An 18068-nucleotide genomic window follows, 5' to 3' on the forward strand; every position below is an offset into this window, starting at 1 on the left:
CCCCGCCCGCCGCCGGCTGGCCTGGCGCACACTTTAACCCACTCCGCGCCTCTGGAGCCCGGCCAGGCCGGCCCAGCTGCCTGCCGACTGCGGCCTCGGCGGCGGCCCAGAGCAGCGAGCCGCGAGCGGGGAGGCCGCCTTCCCGGGTCCGGGACGGGGAACACGCGTTGGGGCGTCCAGGCGGAGCAGCCGCGGGCCCGGGGTCACGGGGGAGGTTGGAGGTGGCAAAGCCCGGCCCCAGCCTCGGCCCGGTCCGGCTTCTGCCTCGGGAGGGGATCCGGTCCTCCGGCGCTCCCCAGAATGGGGTCCGGGGATGTAAGAGACAGCCGGTCTGACGGCTCCATTTTACGGATGGGAAAGGTGAGGTCCGGGCCACCCAGCCGGCCCCGGAAAGGTCCTCCTGAGGAGCAGACGCCTATGCGAGCGGAGGGAGTAAGGGAGACCCAGTGACGGCTCAGCCAAGGGTTCCGGGGAAGGGACAGAAGTGCCCGGGTGATGACCGGACGGCCGACATGGCCAGGGCCGGTAGGGGGCGGGGGCGCTGGGGAACCAGCCTGGCTGGGCCCAGGCCAGTCGGGCAGCCCCTGGCAGGCCAGACCTGTGTTCCTGCTGAGTCAGAGTGTGGAGCGGAGGACGGAGCAGGCAGCACACGCTCCAGCCCCCGGGCACCCGGGAGGACCCCGGACTCTGCAAGCGGTCCCCTAAGCAGGGCCTGGCACCCCCGCTTACACACCAGCCTCCTCCCTGGAGCCCGCCCTCCTGGAGCCCACCGTGTAAGGTCTTCTGAGCCATCTCAGCCGCCCCCCTGCCTCTGCTGCGCAGGGGTCATAGGCCCGCACGGGCACCGGGGGAATCCCCCTCCTCCCCTCCATCCTCCCTGCCAGAGGAGCTACGGTGAGCTCTTTCGGCGGCCACCGTGGGTGGCTGAGAGTTATCCCGTCCCCGTGGCCTGTCTGGCCACCGACAGGAACAGTGGAGAAGGAGTAAGAGTAAAACAGCACCGCCCGCTCCCATGCATGGAGCCCTTCCCGGGCACCGGGAGCGATGAGGCCAGCATCTTCGCTACGCCCATTTTGCAGATGGACAGACTGAGGCTTCAAGTCCCACATCCGGTAAGGGGCCCATCAGGGACCCCAGCACTCTTGCTGATCGTGTCCTCTCCATCCGCGGGGTTCTCCCATGATATCTGTCCTCCCCGGAACATGGAGGAGGGGGGGTCTTGTCCATCTCGTGTTCCCCTTGGGGCCGCTGGGATAGTCACTGTGACCAAGACTTGAACCCAGCTCCACACTGCCCCCTGCGGCCGGTGTGCTGAAGTGCAGACAGGACGGAGCCTGTCCCCGGGCACCGTCTGGAGCACAAGCACCCACGCGCAGACCCCCCCCCCCGGCCCTCACAGACACAGTCGCCATCCCCTCCCCTCCAGCCGAGCGCCAGGGCCCGGCACCCCCTGGCACGGGCCCGAAACTCCCAGCGTTTCTGGCTCCACAGCCAGCCAGCGCCAGGGTGACTAATGGTTTCCCTTGGGAGGGACCCCACGGCCAACCGACACAAACACCCCCAGCGCCTTCTCTGAGCCCGGCGGGGCAGTGCCCGGGAGACAGGCCTGCCACCCCCCTGGCTTTGTGACCTCCTGCAGGTGTGTGACCCTCCCAGGTGCCTGCCACGCTTCCGCCCCACCCCAGCCTCCACCTGGAGGAACCCGCCAAGGCTCTCCCCCGAGGGACACCGGTGAGCCCCCAAACTCCAGACCCGCAGGGAGCTGCACCTGCTGCTTTTTCTGCTGGTGGCCTGGGAACGTCAGGAGAGAACTCAGGAGCCAGGGAAGGCTTCTGGGAGGCCCCCCAAGACCCTAGGAATTTGGGGTGAGGAATAAAGCACCGGCAGGACTGTGCTCCGAGTGTGGAGAGCTGTTGGCCCCGGGGGGAGCTGGTGAGGGTGGGCCTCCTGGGCCACAGGCCATAGGTGCCCACTTCACAGGGTCCCAGCGAGGCTCTCGGGGCAGGAACCCAGAGCGCCCTCCCGAGGAGCCTCAAGGCTGCTGTGCTCAGAAGGGACCCACGCTTGCGGCCGTCACTGTACTGAAAGTCTTAATAATGTTACGCTTGGATCCGTATTCTGGAAGTGACATCCTAAGGGACGAGGGAGCACACACTGGGGCTTGGAGCCTTGGCTCACGCACGGTCCACCTCCCTCCGCCTCCCTGGTTCTTGACCACCCGACCCCTGCCAGCCCTGACCCAGCCACCGCAACTGCCTCTGCCCTCCGCGCTGGGCGGGATCCCGGGTACCCGTGAGGGTGAACGCTCTCCCAGGAGTATCCTCGTGCCCAAAGGAACACGGCGTTAACCCTCGGATAGAAAATAACACGGTCCGTCCAGAGAATCGGGGAGGAAAGAAGCTCTGTCCTGCTTTTTGAACAAAGGCCCCCCCCCCATTTTGCACTGAGCCCCACAAATTACCCAGCGGGGTCACTGCTTCCTGGCTGGGTCCCTCCTATGGTTCAAACTGCGTCTGGGCTCCCTGGAGTCACTACGAGTATTTTGAGCCCCTGTCTCAGGTCCTGTTCCCCACTTTGTGGAACCCTTCTTTTGCACCCATCTGGACATGCTCAGCACCCCCAGCCGATCTTCTAGGGCCACCTCCTCCAGGAAGCCCTTGGGACTTCGTTCAGGCTTCTCATGTCGGGCCAGAATGCTCTTCCCTGACTGGCAGCTGAGACCCCACAGAGCGGAGACCGCTCCCAGGTCACGGGGCATCTTTGTGGGGCCGGCTCGTAGTAGGTGCTCGGTTAACAAAGGGGTGGATGTGTGTGGTGGCTCCCGACGCCAGGGCCCCCTGTCCTCTGAGGGTCTCCGCTCTCCGGAGGCAGAGCTCCCTGCTGGCCTGCTGACGTCCCCCAGGGCCTTTGCCGCATGGAGACCCCACCCGCCACCACCTGTGGGTCCCGGCTGTGTTTTAGGAAATGTCTTGCCACTGGAGCCTTCTGGATGTCCGAGGAGGAGCTTGGAAGCGGGAAAACAGGCACATTTCTAACGACGCCAAGCAGGGGTGTGGGAAAACAGGAGGCAGACCGTGAGGCAGGCTCAGGGAGGAGGAGAGATCCAGGGCACGGGAGGGGCGCGGGGTGCCATGGGGTGACGGGCTGGGGGTGCTGGTGGCTGAACAGTCACACGCGGAGCCAGGCCCTGTGCTGCACGGCAAAGTGTCCAGAGCGGAGCCCAGAAGCATGGGGACCACAGCCAGAGCGTGTGTGAGGCGGGTCCCCCTGCCCCGGCCGCCAGCGGCCTGCCTGCCCTCCTCCTCCTCTCTCTGTCCCCCCAGAGGCGTCCTGGGTGCCTTCTGACAGCAGAGCTTTCCCACCCAACAGGTCCCGGGCCATCGAGGGGCCAGCTTGGAGGTGACCGGCCAGACACCAGAAGAGGACCAGGCCCCCGAGGGCAGCCCCAGCACCGTCAGTCTGGAGCTCCGTGAGCTCTGGGGACCCCGTGAGCTCCCTGCCCAGCCCAGGGCAGATGACAACTTTCTCTGCCCCGGGCCCAGGGGCTGGACATTCGGGAAGAACTTCCCCCTGCAGACCACGGGGGTCAGCAGGTGGGAGGCTGGACCACCAAACGGACTTCTTTCTTTCCCTGTCCAACTTTCTTGGCCTTTCTTCTGTCAAGCCAAGGCTCGAAGTTCAAGCGGGGGAACCCAGGAAATGGGTAGACCTCTCTGGTTCTCAGATTCCACAAGAGGCTCCCTTCCACCCAGATATGGAACAGGGAGGGGGTAGGGGGGTGGCGGGTGCATGAGAGGCCCCAGTAGCCTCTGCAACCCCCAGGGAGACAAAGCCCCAAGGCCAGACAGGCGGTCGGGCTGCTGCTCAGAGCTCCACACCACGACCCTGGGAGGCAGGGGCAGCGCGGGCTCCATTTTGCAGATGAGGAGACTGAGGCTCGCTGGGCGAGGGGCACACCAGAGCCCCAGAGCCAGGCAGGGGCGGCGCGCTCCGGCTGGCTCACGTGGCAGGCGTTCAGAGCTGGGGGTGGCTCGGGTTGCTAATTCTCAGCCTGCGGCTGAGGACTACACATGATTGCTCTCACAAGCTCCGTCGCAGACACACAGCGCGGACACACGCGACACGTGCAGGGCGCAGAGGCCCCGGACAGCGGTCCAGGCTGCGGACCCCAAGGAACGAGCTGGAAAACATCAGAGCCCGCCCCGCTCCGCAGGTGCGGGCCCGCCTCGGTGCACCCCTACGCAGGGAGCCAAGGCGCAGGGGCCGCCCGGGACCTCCGGGCCGGGTGTTCAAAGCCGGGAGGACGCAGGCGCAGCCGCTGGCTTCGCTCTCCGGGCGGGCAGGGCAGACAGACAGCTGTCCGGGAGGCGGGGGCTCCGTGCCATTCCAGGCGTTTCGGCACCTCTATAAAACCCGCCTGCTCCGAGGCGAGGGGGCGAGGGACGGGGGGGGGGGGGGGCGGAAGGGCGGGCTCCCTGGGGGCCTCTCCCCTCCCCTCCCCTCCCCTCCCCTCCCCTCCCCTCCCCTCCCCTCCCCCAGCAACCCCGGGCCAGCGCCACCTGCTGGGCGGAGCGGGGATGGCGCCTGGGGCCGCGCAGGGAGACCCCGAGCAGTCTCTGCTCCTCTCCGGGCCTCAGTCTCCTCCCCTGTAAAATGGGCACGGCAGAGGCAGCTCTCCCCACCCCCCACCCCACCCTCTGGCAGCTGCCAGGACCCGACAGGACAAAGTAGGAAGAGTGCTTGGCACAGGGCCCTGCACATGGCCGGCGCTGAATAAATGTCTGCGCCTGCCAGTGGTTTTCAAGACACACACAGTGTGTGTGTGGAGGGGGGTGGGTTGCAAGGGGGAGCCCACACCCCGCCGGGCGTCAGGAGAGGCTGAGGGCCACAGGGGAAGGCGAGAGCGGCGAGAGCGGCCAGGCCGAAGGAGGGTGTGCGCTGGGACGTGGGCAGGTGGGGGCCGGTGGGGGCCGGTGGGGGAGGGTGTCCACGGCAGGCTGGCAGGCGGAGGTCACCGAACGCAGGGAAGGGGGGGGTTGCACATCTGCTGCTCAGGCCGCTGGTTGAGTGGCCCCGTCCCCCCCTGCCCCTGCACCTCCGAAGGCAGCTCGACCCTGGAAGCAGCAGCCTGCCTTCCACTCTGCCTCCCCCTCCCCCAGCCCCCAGGCCCATCGCTTCGCCTGCTGCAGGGAGAGCCGAGGGTCATTTCAGTCCTGTTCGGAGCTGGACGCCTTCCCCCGAGCCAGCTGGTCGGTCTCCAGGCGGCCAGGTCTCAGAGGGGAGCCGCACGCAGCCCCCCCCCCCCGCCCCGCTCCACGCTGTCCCTGCACTTCCGGCCTCGCTACAGGGGCTCCTCGGGCTGCCCCCGGACTGGTCACCTGTCCCCCCGCTCTGGGGGCGGCCCCCCTCGGCCCCCTTCTGCCTTAATCACTGCAACACATGTACAAGCGGGCTCACCCTTGCTTCCACCACCTCCCCCTTCTCTTTTTCCCTTCCCCGAGCTCACAGCCCTGGCCCTGGAGTTTACAGCTGCAAAGAAAACACACACACACACACACACACTCCTGCACAAAACCAACTGTGGAATGTTTTCCTGCTTCTGAGCAGGGTTTATGGCTCCAGAGAGTTCTCGGACACCTGACATCTACTCGTATTTCCACTCCTGGAAGCTGGGGCTGGGGGCTGGGGGCGGGGGCGGGGGGCGGTCCGAGCAGGAGCCGAGGGGCGGAGGGGTGGGCCCGCATGGGGTCGCCTGCCTCCTGCCCCGAGCTGCACGCAGCAGGGTCTGGTCTTCCCATTTGGGGCAGGGAACTGGCCGCGAAGTGCCAGACTGAAATGTGCAGCCGCCTGGCCTCCTCGGACTTTCATTCATTCTCTTAACAAAGTCATTCATTCAGCCGGTGTTTGTTGAACTCCGACCGTGTGCCAGGCTGGGGCTCAGCACAGGAGCGCCATCAGCTTGCCTGGGGGCCAGCGCGGGGGGCAGCCTCCCCACGGATGGCACGGCCCGGACAGCGACCAGAGGGACCAGAACAGGGGAGGGGGAAGCATGTTCTTACGGGGTCTGAGAGCACGGTGGGGAGCGGGGTGTGCGGTGGGGGCACCGGGGCTGGGGATGGCCCCGTGGTCTCCCTGACACTTGGACTTCACCCCAACGGTGGTAGATGCCTTGGAAACTTGGCAGGCGCTTACGCAGAAAAATGACACGACCAAATGCATCATTGCAAACAGCAGAAGCGGGCTCCGGCCAGCTCAGGTCAGAAATGAGATTTATGGAAAGGGTTTTTGGTTGCTCTTCCACAGAAGGAAAGGTGGAATAGCCAGGCCCCTCTCTGAGACACGGAGATGCGTTGGCAGACCCTCCCCCGGCGCCCCCACCGTCCCCGGAATGGTCACACTCCGCGGCCCGGCTCCCACGAGAACCAAAGCGTAGCGTACCCGGACAGTAGAACACTACGTGCCCCGCGACCAAAGGAACCACTTGCCACGACGTGGGCGAACCTCGGGGACATTCTGTTGGTGGGGCGAATGCCAGTCAGACCCACGAGAACGCGTGCTGCGCAGCTCCATGTGTGTGGGTTTCCAGAACAGGCAAAATCAGGCAGAAATCAGGCCAGCGCCCGCCTGTGCTGGCAAAGGGCACGCGGGCACATCCTGGGCTGACGGGGACACGGCATGGGTCACGGAGGTGTATGCATTCATCAAAATGCATCAAACCTTACATTTGGGGGGCACCTGGGTGGCTCCGTCGGTGAAGCGTCCGGCTTCGGCTCAGGTCATGATCTTACGGTCTGTGAGTTTGAGCCCTGCGTCGGGCTCTGTGCTGACAGCTCGGAGCCCGGAGCCTGTTTCGGATTCTGTGTCTCCCCCTCTCTCTGCCCCTCCCCCACTCATGCTCAGTCCCTGTCTCTCTCAAAAATAAATAAAACATTAAAAAATTTTTTTAAATCTGTGCATTTTTCATATGTGAATTTTATCAGGATGAAAAAAATGGAGAAGGGAAAGAATGTTCTTCTGCTGACAAGGAATCCATCCATCAGGAAACAAGCAAGCAATCAGACCAGGGAGAAAGTCTGTCTGTGGAGCTCACCACTCCCATTGTTCTTGGGCTGGAGGATAAGGGGGCACCCCGCCAGACGGCTCCCCTCAGACCTCTTAAAACAAGGGAAAGTCACTTCCCAAAGGCCAGCCAAGGGGTGCGGAGAAGGCGAGCGTCAGCCTTACCCTGGATCGTCAGCCTTACCCTGGGTCGTCAGCCTTACCCTGGGTCGTCAGCCTTACCCTGGATCGTCAGCCTTATCCTGGGTCGTCAGCCTTATCCTGGGTCGTCAGCCTTACCCTGGATCATCAGCCTTATCCTGGGTTGTCAGCCTTACCCTGGATCATCAGCCTTATCCTGGATCGTCAGCCTTACCCTGGATTGTCAGCCTTACCCTGGGTCGTCAGCCTTACCCTGGATCGTCAGCCTTACCCTGGGTCGTCAGCCTTACCCTGGATCGTCAGCCTTACCCTGGGTCGTCAGCCTTACCCTGGGTCGTCAGCCTTACCCTGGATCGTCAGCCTTACCCTGGGTCGTCAGCCTTACCCTGGATCGTCAGCCTTACCCTGGGTCGTCAGCCTTACCCTGGATCGTCAGCCTTACCCTGGGTCGTCAGCCTTACCCTGGATCGTCAGCCTTACCCTGGGTCGTCAGCCTTACCCTGGATCGTCAGCCTTATCCTGGGTCGTCAGCCTTATCCTGGATCGCTTTGGAGACCATCCTGTGTCTGCTACAGATGCAAGACGATGTAAACAAACAGAAAAAAAACGTTTCGTTGGTTCTGTTTTGGGGGAATCTGTGTGGGGAGGGGGGAGAGGGGGGCGGAAAGCACGCGAGTGAGCGGGACCCTGCCTATGGGCTCGTAAAATACAACACTTGTCTACAGGGTCCTTGAGTGATTAGAATTGACTAAACCTTGGGGCGCCTGGGTGGCTCAGTCGGTTGAGCGGCCGACTTCGGCTCAGGTCATGATCTCGCGGTCCGTGAGTTCGAGCCCCGCGTCGGGCTCTGTGCTGACAGCTCGGAGCCTGGTGCCTGTTTCGGATTCTGTGTCTCCCTCTCTCTGACCCTCCCCCGTTCATGCTCTGTCTCTCTCTGTCTCAAAAATAAATAAAAACGTTAAAAAAAAAAATTAAAAAAAAAAAAAAGAATTGACTAAACCTTGGGTTCTCTCACCTCTAGCCGCCAGCGGACATTGGTGCCCTCGTCCGGGGCTCCCGAGTGCCCTGGGGAGAGGGCCAGGACGGAAAGGGGCTGCAAGTTGAGGCTGGTACTCACGGGGACTTTGTCGCCTCGGAGGAAAGAAGGATGGTCTCCTTGAATCAATAACTCTGGTCTCCCAAAAAAAAAAAAAAAAAAAAAAATCCGAGACAAGTGTTGATCACGTGGTACGTCAGCTGTTGGCCTCTGTCCGTGTGCCCTCAACACGTGCACTCAAGTCCCTGCCCCCCTTCGGGGCATTCGAACCACAGCTGCCATCGGAGCCCCCACCGAACGGAGCAGGCCTCGTCCCTTCCGTGTTCTCTGCCCTGGGGACCCGGGCGGCCCGCACCCTCCCCTCCTCCCCAGCCGGCGCCCTCCTCCCTGGCCCATGGGGACGCTCGTGGCAAAGCTGCTCCTCCCCACCCTCAGCAGCCTGGCTTTCCTCCCCACGGTCAGCATCGCTGCCAAGCGCCGCTTCCACATGGAGGCCATGGTCTACCTGTTCACCATGTTCTTCGTGGCGGTAAGTCCGGGCCCCGCGGGAGGACCCACGCGGGGCACCCTCCCCACGGCGGAGGAGAGGGGCGATCTTTCCACCACGTGCCTGTATCGGTGATGAGGAGAAGTGATTTGGAGGTGAAAGAAAGAGCCCGAAGACCAGGAGCAAGGGGTGGGGGCCCCCCTCCTCCTCTCTGGACCTCAGGTTCCCCGTCTGTGCCGGGAAGTCACTCCGGGGTCGGTGTGCGCGAGATGGGCGAGATCCGGTGGGTCCAGGACGAGCCCCTCCGGGGTGCCCCTTCTCTCACCGCTGGCAGGCCACCCCAGGCCCCCGCCCTCGTCCCACCTACGAGTGCGGGGCAGCTGAGCCGGGGCGGAGGGGCCGCACCGGGCCCCGGGAGGGGGGTAGTGGGGTTGAGGGAACGTGTAGGGCCTGGGTGAGTCTGATTCCAGGATTCTGGAATCCTGTAGCTGGCCCCTGTTCAGGAGGGCCTGCTCACGTCTGCTTGTCTCTCCTTCTTGGGGCCTACGTCTGTCTCTCTCTGAGTCCTTCTTTCTCCATTTATAAGCCTGGACGGCTGCCTTTTCGCACTGTCTCTCCCCCCCTCCCCTCCCCATGGGGCTCCTTCCCTCTGCCTTTCTCCTGTTGCTTTTCTCCACATCTGCCTTTTTTTCTTTCACTCTGTCTGCGTCTGGGTCTCTCTTGATTTCTGGAGCTCTGTCTCCATAGAACTTGCCCTCTTCCCAAACCCCCTTGTCTCTCCCTGTCTGGCTTTGCCCCCCTGCCCCTCCACGTGTCTCTCTGGCTCGATCTGTCCCTCTAGTTTCTGTCTGTCTGTCTGCCTATACTCCTACCCATGTACATCCCTATCTAATCAATCATTGCCCCCTACCTACCCAATCGACGATCCTTCCGTCCACCTGCCCGCCCCCGTCTGTGTCTCATCTCCCTGCCGCCATGTCCCTCTGAGCCCCCCACGAACATGGCTGGCCCCCCTCCCTGGCTCTGACAGTCCTCCTCATCGGCTCCCCTCGGACTCACCCTTCACTGAAGCCCAGCTCCCCGCGAGAAGCACGCACCGCGGGGGCGAGCGTCCCCCCGGACGTGACAAATCGCACGAGGCCTTTTGCCGCCGGCCTGGCTCCCCGGCAGCGGGGCCTCGGGGTCCCGGGGGCAGCCGTGGGCAGTAGGTGTGTGAGCACACGCCTGTGTCCGCAGACGTGCCTGCACCTGTGTGTGCACTTGGGCGGGCGCCCCCTTAGGCAGCAGGGACCTGGGGCCAGGGGCTGCCTGGGGCTTGTCTCCACCTCTGGGTGGGAGAGACCCCCGCCGGGAGCCAGCATCCAGGCTGGGGGGCGTGCCGGGGGCTCTGCACACAGTGTCTTCTGTGGTCTTCTCGGCTCCCCGTGAGCCTGGGACTGTGACGGGCCCATTTGACGGATGGAGAAACCAAGTCCGACAGAGGCTGGGTCCCGTGTCACTGTGAGCACCAGATGTACCTTGGAGCTCCTGGCTCAGTCAAGGCATTTTGTCCGATGCCATTTCATTGGCCCCACAAGGGACCCCTGCTTGGGAGGGCTCCGGGAAGTCGGTTTGGCAGCTGGGAAGCCCAGGCACGGGGTGGACGCAGGACTTCTCTGCGGGTACAGGGGGCTTAGGGCCGGGGAGGGGAGCCAGGGGTCTTGTCCCCAGGCCCAGGTCAGACCCCACCCAGGAACCCACAGACACGGCCAGGCCACCCCTCCCTGCTGGGGCTGGGCTGGCCCCCAGCTGCCTCCGGGCTGACCTCAGCGGCCCGCCCTGGCCAGCCCAGAATGGCAGAGGCAGCTGCCTCCTGTGACAAATGTCCTCCAACCTCAAAGCCACACTCAACCCCTCTCTCCCAGAGCCCCAGGCAACACCACGGCAGCCCCTGCCTCCCATGTGGCTTCTTCTGCGTTCCACCCAGGACCCTCCTGGGCCAGTTGTCACAGGGGGTCGCCTGGCTCGCCCCGCGGACCGACAGAGGGGGCCCCAAGCAGGCTCACAAAACAAGGATCTGTGACGTCGGCCTCTGGAGGCTGTGCGGTCTCCCACCAGGTCCCCAGCTGTACCCCACCCCCACCAGCACCCTCCGGGCCCGCAATCTGCCCCTGCGTTGGAAGACGGAGGCAGGCCTCACAGGCGCCTATCCCCCCTCTGCCCTGCCTCCTTGGCAGGTAGCCCTGCTCGGAATCTCACCCTCCCCACCTGCCCAACAGAAATGAACCAAGGGCCTGGCGGGAGAGCCCCCCCCCCCCGCCCCATCTCGGGTCAGCTCTCCTTCAGACCGCTCTAAACCCTGCCTCCCTGACCCTGCATTCACACGGCCGGGATGAGACCGTATTCCTGCTCTTGATGGGGGCAGGGCACAGACACTCCAAGAATCTCTTAGCGATTAAGTCCGTAATTCTACACGGTGATCTGTGCTACGAAGGAGAGGTGTGGGTGCAGAGACAGCAGATGATGGGGCTGGGGGGCGGGGGGAGGGATGGAGTTCTAGAAGCAGCAGGAGAATGTCCATGTCACTTGTAAGGCCTCGCTCTGCCTGCCAGAGCCACGTGGAGCAAGTGTCTCCCCACTCTATCCCACAGAGTTCTGAGCACCTTGATCAGGCGTCACCTGAAGCTTCCCTTTCCCCAAACAGTTATGTCCACTCCCTAGTTGTTCTTCTCTATCCTCTCTGCCTGTGTCACTTCAAAGGGTGAGACTCCAAAGTTCAACACAGTCTTCTAGGTGGGTCTGACCCGGACAGAGAGAAGCAGGACTCTGTCACCTCCTTTGTTCTGGGCACTATACCTCTATTAACACCTCCCGGGGGCACCTTAGCTTTAAGACACCCGTAATTGTAACCGATATGAGCTCTAAATCCACCCCAACTTGCTTGACTCACCGGGTGACCCTGGGCTCCTGCTCCCCCTGTAACATCCCTGGGGCCTCCGGACATGGGCTACTCTCCTGCATACCTCCTCCCGCCCGCTGAGCTGGGCTCACCAAGAGACGATTGTGCCGGTTTCCGGGCTCGTCTATGCCCGTGGAACTTGTCAAAATAATTACGTCACATAATTTAATATTCCTTAAAATGATGAAGTGCATATATGCAAAAGGAAAGGGTTGTTTTTGGTAAGAAGTCAGTTGACAGCTTTGAGAATACCCCATAGAGGCATTTGGCTTTAAAAATTGCCAGGAGGGGTGTCTGCGGGGCTCCGTCGGTTAAGCGTCCAATTTCCGCTCAGGTCACGATCTCGCGGTCGGTGACATCGAGCCCTGCGTCGGGCTCTGTGCTGACAGCTCGGAGCCTGAAGTCTGTTTTGGATTCTGTGTGTCTCCCTCTCTCTCTCTCTCTGCCCCTCCCTTGCTTGTGCTCTGTCTCTCTCTCTCTCTCTCTCTCTCCCTCTCTCAAAAAATAAACATTAAAAAAAAGTAATAAAAAAATAATAGGTTAGAAAAAATTGCTATTAAATAAGGTGTCGAGGAGACGACCGTACGAGTGTGGGAGCGGCCGGGCAAACCGACCGTGCCGTCTGCAGCACAGGGGTCCCTGCGGTGGTTCTCGAAGCGTGTTCCCCACTGGCGGCTGGCTTCAGCCAGAAAAACTCTTAAAAATGCACATCTCTGACCTCCCGCCAGACCTGCCGAGTTAACGACTCAGGGTGGGCTCAGCGATCCGAGGATTCACAAGCCCCCCCCCGGGGGGTTCTGGTGCCCACTCGGGGCTGAGGACTTCCTCTGTGGGGTAGCCCAGTCACGACAGGGGTCAACCGTACAGCAGGAGGCCCCTCAGGCCCCCCAGGAGCCGCCTGGCATCCAAAGAGTAGGCCCTGGCCTCACGTCCACGGCCGCGGGGAACGCGCACATGCACCCACTGGCGGTAACCCCGGCTGTTGAAGGAACGTGCAGGGCGCGTCTTTGAGCCTCAGCGGAGCGTCGCCCGGCCTCTGTCTACTCGCGTCACAGAAAGTAAGAGACGCGTCTGAGCCCTCAGCGCGTCCCAGGCTCCGGACCCCGACACGGATTGTTTCCTCGAATCCCCGCGAGACCCCATGAGGGGAGCAGTCGGCAGCGCCCCCATTTTTCAGGTGGGGAAACTGAGGCACGGGCCGTGAAAGGACTTGCCCGAGCTGGTGAGTGGTCTGGCTCAGCTCGGAGTGTGGGTGTGGCTGGGGCCCAGCCCCGGCCCCGGTCCCCCCACCCCCCACCCCCCGCCCCTCCTGCCCTCCCCCACCCGTGCGCTGTCCCTCCCAGCCCCCAACCGCCCTGCGTGTTCCGGCAGTTCCACCACGCCTGCAACGGGCCCGGCCTGTCAGTCCTCTGCTTCATGCGCCACGACGTCCTGGAGTACTTCAGCGTCTACGGGACAGCGCTGAGCATGTGGGTCTCACTGATGGGTGAGTGGCCGCACCCCGAAGCCCAGTTTCCCCGCCGTCCACGGGCCGGGCCCCCCGAGAAACCCGACCCCAGCGATCCTGCTGCCCAGTCCTCATCTGGAGCGTCTCCTCCCCCCCGCCCCCCCCCCCGGGGTCCAAGCACAGTCTGGTCTAGGAACGCGCAGTCCTTTCACGCCCGGATTCCCATTCTCGAAACCTCTAACGTACACACTCGGTAAAGGCTTGTTGCAACACACGCATTCTAGAGCAGTGCCAAGGGCCGGCGGAAGGGCGTCCGCTCTCTCCCCCGGGAGACCGCTGTCCCCAGGTCAGGGTTTGCCCCCAAGATGTTTCTTGAGGCTCGCGCAAGCCTTGACGCACGTCGCTGTCAGCCCGGGTCGGGTCGGTACGGGGATGGAATCCCTGGACGCAAGTCATTCGCGACTTTGTTCTCACTTAGCGCCGTCTCGCGGCAATGTGAGTCAGGGCACGTGGACCCCGTCGCTCGGGGCTCCCTGCTACGTGCCCCTGAAGGAGCCAGATCTTTCCTGTCTCTTAGCTGGGTGTCCTTCCTTGTCTCCGTCCCAGGGGTCCCCAGGGGTCCCCAGGGGCGGGCGCGTGCCGCCCGGGCTGCTCCGTCCACGTCTTTCCCTTCAAACCCGCTGGAACAACTCAGACCTCGGAGTGACCGGGCTGGGCCGTGGGCTGTCTCTGGCAGAGGACGCCCAGCACTGGGAGCCCTGAGGGATGCCTCTGGGGGAGCAGTGGCCTGGGGGGGGGGTCAGGGGGCCACTCATCTCTGCCGGTTCCTCTCCCCGCCCTCCAGCGCTGGCCGACTTCGACGAACCCAAGAGGTCGACCTTTGTGATGTTTGGCGTCCTGACCATCGCGGTCCGGATCTACCACGACCGCTGGGGCTATGGCGTGTACTCGGGCCCCATTGGCGTGGCTGTCCTTGTCATCGCCACCAAGTGGGTGCGTACTGCCTGGGCCTGCCCCCCCCGCCCCCCTCACCCCTCCGCCCGGGCTCTCCGATTACCGCCCGTCTTGCCTAAAGCACAGAGACGGTGAGCACCAGGCACCCCTGCCCCACAGGCGTGGTTTGTCACCAGCACTCACCGGCTCTGGGCCTAAAACCCAACTGACGTCACTCCCCTGCCTCAGCTTCCAGGTCTGTGAAGCGATCATTACAGGGACAGTCTCTTTCTTACCTCGTGGCCTTGGTTCCAAGATGAGACAATGCACTTAAAAGTACTAGCTGAGGTCTCACTTGCTCAACAAATAGGAGTCGTTAGGAGTATTGCTGTTAATAGTATTGCAGACAGTGACTCCTTTAAAGATGCAAAACCCATCGGAAATGGCCTGGGTTAATCTGGGAAGACTTCCTGGAGGGGGTGAGCCTAGAGTTTGGTTCTAGTGAGGAAGGAGGCTGTGGTATGCAGTCAACAGGAAGAGGGATCTGCCCGTAAGCGTTGAGGAAGCTCGAGCTGGAGTTTCTGACACTGAGAGCCCTCTGCTGCCCACCCCTGGGGGGTATGGCACCCAGTAGGCCCTTACACACGGCTCCCAGGCCTCCCCTAATCCTCTGTTGTACCGGGCCTGCGGCAGCTCAGGCCCCAGGGGGACGTCCCTCTGCCCCATTTTAGCGCCTCTGGAGCTCCTCCTGGAATCTCGGGGTCCCAGCTCCAAGTGCTGGCGGAAGGTCCGGTCCGACCCAGCCCAGGCCACACACCCACTCAAGGCCCCAAAATTAAGCCAAGACGTCAGGACCTCAGAGATGGTCTGCCGGGCCACCTGGGGAGCAAGCAGGAAGACAGTTCTCTGGGAAGAGGGGTCCGGCTGGACAACTGGTTGCAGAAAGTGCCCACCAACCCATTTTACAGCTGTGGGAGAGAACATAAAGTTCTGGTGGCGAGCCTTCCCCCCGCGCCCCGGGCTCCTCCCACAGCCAGGGAGCAGAGGGTTTGTTTGGCCAGGCGGTTAATGAAGGAAGTAGGGCTCAGAGAGGTCAGCCGCCAGCAAGAAGTCACAGCAGCACCGAGCGCGGCCGGGCCTCGACTTTTCAAGCAAGGGAAGGGAAGGAGCCTCTTTCTCACTGGGGCTCAGGGACGCACTGCTGGCCTGGGCCTGACCCAGCAGGCCCCTCGGAGCTGCCTCGGAGGAGGGGAGGCATGTTGGGTCCGCCGTGTCTGGACCCAGGGAAGGACCACGTTAATGAACAGGCTGGAATGCATAAACACAGAGCCCTCGATAATGCGCTCACTCCTGGCAGGAAGTAGGATAGTCTCCTTGGTCTGCCCTGGAGGGCTGTCGTTCCCCGCCTCCCCCGCTCCCCCCCTCTCAGATCTTGGCAGGTCTGAATCTGGGCTGCGTTGTAATCCGCCAGAATAGAAGTCACTCCCTGGTGTCCCTGAGAATCCTCACGGGGACTTCCACGGCCTTGGGGGCTGTGGGTCCAGCCACAGGAACCAGGAGGTCTGCCCGGCTCCCTGCATCTGGGGCTCCAATTGTGTTTTGCAGACCATTTAGCGTGGAGTTTATTTTGGATTTTCAAGGGCAGTTGTTTCCTGGAATGAGGGTGGATTTTTCTCCCGGAGGCTCGTCCCTCCTCAAGCCAGAGTTGGGAACAGCAACCCTCGGGGAGAGGAAGCCGAGCCGGGTGCGGGGGGTGCAGGGCTGGTCAGGCCAGGCTAGGGCACGACCTGGGGCAGCCACGGCCGTGGCCGCCCACACCCAGGACGCCCCCAGCCCCACCCAAGCCCTATCTGTGCCGTGCAGGTCCTGATTCCTTATCGGCGATGGTAAATTACAGAAACCTGAAAACCGGGCTTTGGCGGCCAAAGTTGCCCTGCCCCAGCCCAAGGCTACTCGGGGTCTCTGTGCACTCCACCTGGTGGGCTGGTGGGGGGGAAGGGGGGCGCTTCCCCAGCCCCCGGGGACCTCCACCATTCGCAGTGTGCATGTGGAGGCTTGCCACAGGCCTAAACACCCCGCTCTCTGAAACACTTTGGAACCCCCAAGGGTTCGAGATTTCAGGGTGTGGCCCTACATTTACTGCATGATTTCAGTGCATGTGAACCCGAATTCAAGTGCCCGCTTGAGCCTTCCGCTAACATCAGGGCCTGCGAAACCACAGATGTAACGCGCGGGTCAGGCTGTCTCATAAATACTGCGATGGGACACCGGTGAAAGCAACCAAAGGGACTTTCGGAGCACCACACGGGCGCCCCCCACCGGCCATACTGGCGGGCAGGGCCAGGGCTCCAACACCCCCTTGCTGTGACTGGTGCCCTGGACGGGTCCCCTCCGGCTGGGGGAGGTGCATGTGGAAGGGTGGCCTTGTTACATCCCGAAGAGGCAGGCAGGGGTGGGGTCCCCATGGGGGGGTACTGGCCCCGCAGTTCCCAGCTCAGCTGTCCAGGCTGGGGGCTCCCTTGGGTCCTGCACCCGTGAGGCTGGGCATGTGGGGCATCTCCCTGCGCCCCAGCCCCTGCCCGAGTGTAGCCAAGGTGCTCATGCCCAGGGCGAGCTCTCCGGGCAGCCCAGGGCGGCGTCCCCCGCATCACCGGCCACTCTCCCCGCAGCTGCAGCTCATGAAGGAGAAGAAGGGTCTGTACCCCGACAAGAGCGTCTACACCCAGCAGATAGGCCCCGGCCTCTGTTTCGGGGCGCTGGCCCTCATGTTACGATTCTTCTTTGAGGTACAAGGCCTGAGCCTCCTCGGGGTGGCCTCACGTTCCTGCTTTTCCGTCCCTCCCTCCCCTCCCTCCCGCCACAGCCTGCGTGGTCCCCAGCACCGGGGCCATCGATCGCTGCCCGCGCGCACCTGAGGCGAGGCGCACAGCCCAGATGGGGCCTGGGGCGGGGGCCAGCACCCGCAGGGAGGAGGGAGGAGGGAGGAGGGAGGGGGGCAGGGAGGAGCCCCGGACTCCTTGTCAAAGGCCTAGCGAGTGGGGTTTGATGTCAGGAAGGATGGCCTGGGCCGGACACTGAGGGGAGGCTCCTTGGAGGGGGCCACTTGGCCACATTCCTGAGTGGGGGCGGGGAGGCGACCGCAGATGCCCTGGGGAGCCAGGCAGGCCGGCGTGCAAGCGGGCGCCCAGAGCGTCGGGGAGGGGGGCCTGGGGCCCCAGACTGACCCCCCACCCCCCACCCCTGCAGGATTGGGATTACACCTACGTGCACAGTTTCTACCACTGCGCGCTGGCCATGTCCTTTGTCCTCCTGCTGCCCAAGGTCAACAAGAAGGCCGGAAGCGCGGGGCCCCCCGCCAAGCTGAACTGCCCCGCCCTCTGCTGTGCTTGCGTCTGACCGCGCCGCGCCCGCCCCCTGCCCCCTGCCGGCCCCTGCCCTGCCGCATCTCCCGCCTGCGGAGAGACCCCCATGGCCCCCCCCCCCGGCTCTGAGCACCCAGGAGAAATGTCTCCCCTCAGAGGGATTTGGGGAGCATCCTGCCGAGGGCTGCTGGGAGCCCACTTACTAGGTTTCTACGGAGCACAAACCACCGTGCTGGAAGGAAAAGGACTTCCTGCCCCGCTCCTGCTCCCCCACAGTCATGGTCAGTCTGCGTCCGCAGGACCCCACAGCCAACATGGGTCCCCCCACCCCGTCCCCCTTTCCTCCTCACCCAGCCACAAAGGGACTCTGCCCATGCCCCCCTCACCACACCCGTCTCCTCCTGGACCCTGGTTGTCACCGCTTCTGTCCTGTGCCCTCGGGCTCTGAGCAGACCCGTGTAGGAAGCCAAGGCCAGTGGGGGCCGGCTCCGTCCAGGCCTGCTGGCCGTCCCTCCAGCCGGGTCCCTGAATCAAGCCGTGTCAGTAACGGCAGCCCACAGGAAGCTCCTCAGCCCTTGACCTTCCCGTGTGCCAGAGGCCGTATGATCATCGCTTCATCTAATTCGTGAAACAAGTCTGCATTAAAGGATGATCACTCCCTTCTA

At 63.3% G+C, this 18068-nt stretch overlaps 1 protein-coding gene across 1 annotated transcript; it reads left to right on the top strand.

The window, feature by feature from the left end:
- The first annotated feature begins 8446 nt into the window (after positions 1–8446).
- MYMK (myomaker, myoblast fusion factor) lies at positions 8447–18068 on the top strand. The gene is made up of 5 exons (XM_006939622.5): positions 8447–8765; positions 13033–13147; positions 13953–14101; positions 16711–16827; positions 17288–18068. The coding sequence occupies exons 1-5, from the start codon at positions 8631–8633 to the stop codon at positions 17435–17437; spliced, it is 666 nt and encodes a 221-aa protein (XP_006939684.1). The 5' UTR covers positions 8447–8630; the 3' UTR covers positions 17438–18068.

Source organism: Felis catus, chromosome D4 (assembly GCF_018350175.1).
Source record: "Felis catus isolate Fca126 chromosome D4, F.catus_Fca126_mat1.0, whole genome shotgun sequence".
Taxonomy (NCBI): Eukaryota; Metazoa; Chordata; class Mammalia; order Carnivora; family Felidae; genus Felis; species Felis catus.